General features: G+C 35.0%; 1 protein-coding gene across 1 annotated transcript; it reads right to left on the bottom strand.

Annotated features, from left to right (window-relative positions):
• Positions 1 to 776: 776 nt before the first annotated feature.
• LOC144978160 (uncharacterized) lies at positions 777 to 7,295 on the bottom strand. Its single transcript, XM_078923850.1, has 6 exons — positions 7,158 to 7,295; positions 5,407 to 5,617; positions 4,766 to 5,108; positions 3,998 to 4,299; positions 3,399 to 3,545; positions 777 to 2,703 (listed from the first exon to the last, which is right to left on the bottom strand). Exons 2-6 carry the CDS (start codon positions 5,581 to 5,583, stop codon positions 2,566 to 2,568), a joined length of 1,107 nt encoding a protein of 368 aa, XP_078779976.1. The 5' UTR covers positions 5,584 to 5,617; positions 7,158 to 7,295; the 3' UTR covers positions 777 to 2,565.
• Positions 7,296 to 7,500: the final 205 nt, after the last annotated feature.

Below are 7,500 nucleotides of genomic sequence, written 5' to 3' on the forward strand. Positions count from 1 at the left end.
AGTACTTAGTTTGAGATTGAGATCACTTAAGTCTCAACCAGATACAAGCACAGGTCCTCACTAAGAGGAATACACTTAAATGTTTTACAAATCATATCCTATATAAAGAAAACATTCAGTGATGATACTCACAAAAAGTCAAAAAGGAGGAAAAGTCTCGGAAAAACGGAAAACTCACCTAGAACATTCTTGCACCACAGGAAAGTAGGCAGGATGACTTCTTTTGAGTACAATTTTAAAACGCCCGGAGTCCAGTAAAAGGAGGAAATTTTTTATATATATATATTTTTTTTTCAAAAAGGAGGTATTTTTTAAAGATTTATTATATTTAAAAAAAGTAAAAGGAGGAAATGAAGGAAATATCCGCGGATCGAGGATCTGAGGAGGAAAACCGAGGAAAGGAAAGAAAACCGCGGATTTCCGCGGATAAATATCATCACTGAAACATACTAGAGTGCATAGCAGAGAGATGATTTACAAGGAAAAAAATATCTCCCAAAACTAACTATACATTTGACTGTTTCCCTCTCAGCCAGGACCAGGCCAAAACCAAATAATCTCATTCCAAGACAAAAACAGAAAGCAAGTTGGAAAACAGATATAGGGGGATAGAAGACGCAGTAAGTACCTCCCTGCCCACTATGGGAGGTCAGGAACCCCACTCATCGAAGGGCTAGAGCTCAGGTGGTCTCTGATTCGGATAAGTAAGCAAGTAGTAGCACCCAATCATATGACCAATTTTTTTTTTTAATGATAAAAAAATAGTCAAAGTCGAATTATAAATTCAAAATAACTTTTCACAGCTATTTATTTGTAACTTCCAATCTTGCAAAATTAATTAACATTGGCTTGATTGAATACCAGTGGATAATTCAATATGTAAGCATTACCAGATCTTTCTATGATCTACAATTTGAACACATGCTTTAAGGTTTATCATTTACATATATAATGAAATGCATTTTATTGTACGATACTACACAAAGTAAGTTAATTCTTGCAAAGTGAAAAGTCAATCAGACAGCAGTCCCTTACCGACATACATTCCTTCCACACATAGACAAGTATCTCAGACTTCATTCAAACAACAATCATTCTAGAACTCATTTTATTCGTACAATATTCAAATTACATTTACTAATTTTAAGCTTAACTCTATTTTTAAAGGGAAAGCGATGAAGATGATGGGGTGTTCAAAACCTAACCATACAATGACGTTTAATATCTGAAGAGCAGCTCACTGCTTCTGTCAAAAGGTTCCTCCTAAACGATTCCCCTGAACTAATACCCAAGTGTCTTTTCACAGAACTCTGTGGAACAAATTGCTATACAAATAGATCCCCCCCCCCCTTCCCATCCCAAGAAACCAGCGATTTATAACTTAGTATCAATAGGTGTTCAAAAATCGATTTCAGACCAAAGTCATGACCAGTATTGTAGATTTAAGTCGATTGATTTATATTGTACAAAATGGCGAATCGTTTATCATTAGTTAACAATTGTTATGAAGAGAAATTTATATTATCAAAATTGTACAAAGAAAGCCATCTCAGCAAACCTAATACTAATGGAATACTAATACTGACATTGAATTACAAGAGAAATTTTCAGTAAATTGTTAAACAGCCAGATGAGATAAGTAAATCTTCAGCCAGAGAAACTTTAATACATTTAATTTGTATATAAAGTTGAAAAGAAGTAAGAAAAAATAACATTGTCTCCCTCAATTAATGAATTCATTTTTAAAATGCATAGTTAATAGTTTAAGTGTCAATCAGTTAATGAACGATGATGTTGAAAAAAGACAGCATTACACAAAAATTGATGAGTATTCTTATCATAGAAAGTGAACAATGCCCGCATCTAAAATGTTGGTGTAAAAGTCAAAGGGTAGTATTTGCCAGCAGTGAACTATGCTAAATTACAACGATTAGTTAACAAGGACTCGATTTAAAAATCGAACAATTCCAACAAGTACATTTCAAGAGAATGCATTTTTCATTCAAATTCATTCGCTTTTTGAACACATGACAGTAACAATCACTCGTAACATATATATCTACTTGCCCATACATTCATTCCACATGTAATATCGAAGATATTTATCACAGTAAAGCTACGTACTTCTGTTATCCTGACATTTGCCATTTTACAAACATTTTGATATTATTAAAATATAAATATCGAGTCTTGTTCGTTTGGAATAAAATGGAACAAAACGTTTAACGACTCAAATTTTCTCAGACTTCCTGCTGGTGTCACAAAATCACAATAAGTAATGATTAGCAGCATTCTCTGATGCTGTAGAGATACATAACGAAGTCTTGTGAGGAAAATAACAGCTCACAGTTAATCTCAAGCACCATCGCCACTTCAATCTCCTCCAGTCTCGAGTTTCTGTCACTGTCTGTACTCAAATGCGTACTCCAGGATTAAGAAACGAAGAATTCTAATTCTCTTCTTTCCGGCATTGTCAAGTCGGTGCCAGCCTTTAGGTTTCGATGAGTTGCGTATGACGGGGATGATTTAATGCTTTATGAATGGACAACAAATGACGGAAACATTTCATTGGTTGTCCAAGACTGCTGTTGACTGGGAACTAAACTTGAAGATGGCTCTGCTTGTGATGCGACATTCACACAAATCTTCAAACACTTGGCTGGCATTTTCAACAGGGAATACTTCATGCTGTGGTACTTGTAACTGATGAAAAAAAAAATAAATCAAAACATAAAAATCAAAATCCCAGAAGTCTTAAGAAAAAAAAGAGTATGATTTCTTTCTATCTAAGTACCTATACTTTCAAAATGGTAAATTTAAAGACATATTTGATGTCAAAACTGTAAAGATAATACATCTCAGCAAAGAGCGCTCAACCTGGATGTTGTTATTACTATATCATTGGAATAAAGGACATGAATCCCAAAACTGATCTGTCAAAACCCAGGAAATTACAATGTGACTGTGACAAAGTAAAGCTTATGTCAACAACATTCCCTAAACAAGCACATAGGTATCTAATATCTTGCTGTCTGCATCAAACGTTTACAACCCACACAAATACACGCTTTAAGTTTGGGCAATTTAAAATCTTGCTGTGTCAGTACTCCTAACACTTGTCATATCAGTAAACAATTTTGCAGGATCAGCTTTTCATTAAGTGTCATGACAAGCAAGACGGTACAATTTAACCTCTGAGGGCCTTATATTTGAGTTCTGCTTTTTATTTTGTTCTGTCATTGAGCAGAAAACTTTATCCTTCTGGCACATTTTGTGAGACTGTATCAAAAACTTTTTAATTTTTGTTGTAGTTAATTTGTTCTTTTAAAAAAAAACCCAATGAGTTCACAAATATTACAATGGATTCAATGTGAATAAAGAATTAAATTTTAACGTACCTCTCCTTCTTTGACAGCTCTGACAAGCTCAACAAGTTGGTTTAGGTTTCCCTGTGGGACTCCTGTGATGCTTTGTTGTTTGGCAGCAAATGTGAGAGGAACACTGGTCTCTGATGATAAACTTCCACCTACCACAATCAGACCCTCCTGTGAAAACAATGAAACGATTTTTTATTTTTATTTCGATTAAATAAATTTCCTTTAAGTTTAAGATTTTATTTAACATTCAATTTATATTTATCAGAAAATACAATTAGAAATTGCCATTACTAAAAACACACCTCTCTATAAAATAAGGATAAAGATGTTTTCAGTTTTAATAAATGTGTCAATGTCTATATTGAGATGTGCATTACAACTGAAGTTCACATACTATACACAAACATACTACACACAAAAAAAAAAAGAATAAAAGAAAAGAAAAAAAAAAGAATAAAAGAAAAGAGAAAAAAAGAAAAAAAAAAGAAAGCTCATGTGTTTCGTGCTTACTCTATTATAGAATTTATAGTTGCACTAATGACTATATAATTAAAAAAGAGAGGATTGAATAATCAAAATCTTATCAAAACTGTTTTCCAAGGAACGGATTGAAAACTTACCCTGTTGAGAACATTGAGTGATCTTTGCATACTTCTGTGTGAGCTGACAAAGTCAATGATGACGTCCACACCACCACGACACGAGTCAAGAGTGCGTTCAATGATGTACTGCTCGTGGTCTTCCTCATTCCAGTGAATGATGTCATAACAGTCGTGGTCCTGGGCTGTCAGGAGTCGATCGATGCTGCCATCTGCCACAAACATCCTTACATTTTTGCAGTCGTTGCCCATCAGGTATTTGGCAATGCGAAGAGTCCAGAGGCTTAAACCGCAGCCACCGATTACCAAAACATTAACACAAGCTGAAAAAGAAATTTGAAAAAAATTATTTAAAAAATATAGATGCTTTCAACTATAATAGAAGAATGTAGTTTATAACCTGAAAGGTCTTAGTTTGCTTTTAATTAATTTTCTTTGTTATCTTTGAGAAAATAAATCATTACTATTCTTAACAAAAAAGTAATAGTGATTTCAATAATAGTGATATTTTGGCTAAAAGCACAGATGGAAAATCAATTAACAATTTGTAAAACCATCGCAAGTCTTATTGGGCTGTCGGGAGTTAGTTGATGCTGCGATCTGCCACAAACATCTTCACATTTTAGCCTTAGCTGCCCATGAGATATTTGACAATGTGAAAATAAAATTGAATTTCTAGCGCAATAATCAGCCTTTTGTTAAATACTACTTTGAAGATACCAGTATCTTTATGCAAAAAGTGTAATCTTCAAAAGAGGACTGAATTGAAACAAAGTGATCCATACTTACATTTGACTTTGCGAAGTTTTTCAACATGGGGTTTAGCACAAGAGACAGCAGCATAGGCAGTCAAAGCCTGACCAGGAAGCATGGCAGCCACTTCTGAAGACATGTTGTTGGGAATCTGGATGACACGGGATGGCTCTCTGACTGTGACATACTCTGCAAAGCCACTGTCGATTTCGTTGTCGTCTGCAACAACCAATACTCTATCACCTTCACGCAAACTGCAGTTGGAAAGACCTGTGCTGATGTTGTGAATTGTACCAGCAATTTCATTTCCTGGGAACTGGGGTGTAAATTTGTTTGACCTTGACTTTCCTTTAGAATAACAAGCTCCAGCATGCGTTATCTGAAATATTAGAAAAATAACGAAAATAAACCCTAGCTTCTTTTTGCCATAAATAACAATTCCTTTATGATCACCTGAGTAGGTAATCAATTAACATTATTCAATCACCACTCATTTTGAACTCCAGGGAGTTATTTGTTCAATCACTGAACCACCTTTCATAACATCAATCTATCTATATAATCTAACCATGTAGTAAAGATTTCTGCATGTGCGTGAAACCAATAATGAGGAGACATAAGGATAGTCTTCCCTTCACTCAATTCTTTAGGATAACATAATTTCTTCCAAGATTTACCTTGACAAGTAATCCATTGGCTGGTGTGTCGGGAATGGGCATTGAGGACCTGGCATCTCCAAAAGAAGATGACGATATGAGTGAGGACGAGGGCTGAAAATCAGACGATTGCACTGTGGGCTCACCAAGACGCCTAAGGGCTGCCAATTCATTCTGGTTTAGCTCAGACTTGATCATTTTCTGGCTTGGTAGTGGATGAATTTAGTCAAAACTGAGGGATGAAAAAAGTGATACAGGTTAACTCTGGGAAAGATTCATGGAGAACTCCAATATAAAGTTTCATGACCGAACCCTTATCATGCTTGGAAATATGAATGAAAAAAAAATCAAATTGTCCCAACTCCATCCCCTTCCCCCCCTTAAAAAAAATACAAACCCGAGTTAACCTTCGGTGGAAAATGATGAAGAAAGAACAATTTTCAGGGTTCCCACCAGTCAGATTGATTTCACGCTGATATATTAAAGATACACATTTTTATTTTTCAACTACAAATCCTATCCTAAATCGTTTAAATTTATCCATTTTGCGATACAATATAACTTGGTTTTCCCAAAGTCCAGATTGCAAAGTGAAAAACTTGCTCAAACTGGAAAAGAAATGCCCATGAAAACATATTTTATTTAATAATATCCATGTCCAGAGTATCAATTAGAAAAGTGGAATAAAAAGCCCAAGTTTTATAAACCCCCATTCATTTTCCGACTGCGTCGTTTACCTAGCTAAGCCTAAAATTGGCACTAAACAAAGGACATGAATATCATCGCACTTTTCCACGAACGGGGTTACGGCAATCTATGCAATATTAGACAAGGTCGCTTCCAGCCAATCACATTCGAGTTCAATGGCAGATTGACCTACTAACCGAGGACACAGCGTGACCCCATTTTAAAAAATCGGTAACTACGCCAGAACAATGCTTACGTTCAAAATGAGGATAAATTAATTTGAAGCTGATACGAACAAAAGCAATTTATCATAAAAGTTAAACAATAGCTGAAATAACCAACAAAACAAAAATATATAAAAATAAAATAAGTAAAAAAAATTAAAAATACAAAAAAGGAAAACGATCTAGTTTGTGATACAAAGACGGGTTCGGGTAGCCTACCATACCAACTTAATTCAAAATAATATGCATGCATGCATGTGAAACAGAACTTATTGATTTGAAGTATGCAATTAGATCACCGCACAATTGATGTATCATTGGGAAATTTGCAAAATACTTTTGAAACTCAAAATTGAATTCTATAACAGATCCTAATATTAAATCGGGTTCCCCCCCCCCCCCCCCCACCAACCCCCTTCTCAATTTAAGTCTGGGAGCAAGAAAGTAATCCGCTTGGTTCACAAACAATCGAATCGTAAGACTAGAAGTTGGGGCACTTGGTGTGGCATAATATTATTCAATTATGTCTGGACAGCTAGGCACAAGCCGAAACCGGAGGTCACCAAGGAGATTATTCATTATTACCGCATACATTGATTTTCCAAATGTTCGGTGGAAGATATAAATTGTCACTTGTAGAAAATGTTTCAGAATTTTAATCCAAAATTTATTCCCACGCCGAATTAAAAAACAAAAACAAACAAAAAACAATACCAAAGACGCATGTTGTTACTGAAACCTTAAGTTAAATATGAAGCGGTGCGTCATAATTAATATTACATTTAGGAACAAGTAATGGTTCAAAAAAGTTAAGTCTATTTTCTATTAAAATCAGAATATGTATATAATCAAAAGACTTACATAATTCAAACACGATAAATCCAATTTATCCGTGGAAATTAACACACTGACTTTGATACGCGATTGTTGGTAAATAAAGGTTGAACTGAGCGGAACCGTGAGGCCGTGGTTTATATAGCGTAGTCGCGGGGCCTCGAGACGATCAGCCACTGTTCACGTGAAGCCTCAGCTGTTGACCCAAACAAGATCGCGAGGGAGCCCTGCTGTGATCGAAAGGTAGCGGAAAGCAAATATCGGTGAGGAAATTAAAAATACAAATACTTTCATTGTACTTGGATTTTAGTCTAAATTAATCTTGCACAGGCAATCCATTCTTTTAATGAAGTTTATAGAAATGTTTATT

Source organism: Berghia stephanieae, chromosome 8, assembly GCF_034508935.2.
Source record: "Berghia stephanieae isolate SIO BIC M18660-M18661 chromosome 8, UCSD_Bste_1.3, whole genome shotgun sequence".
Lineage (NCBI taxonomy): Eukaryota > Metazoa > Mollusca > Gastropoda > Nudibranchia > Aeolidiidae > Berghia > Berghia stephanieae.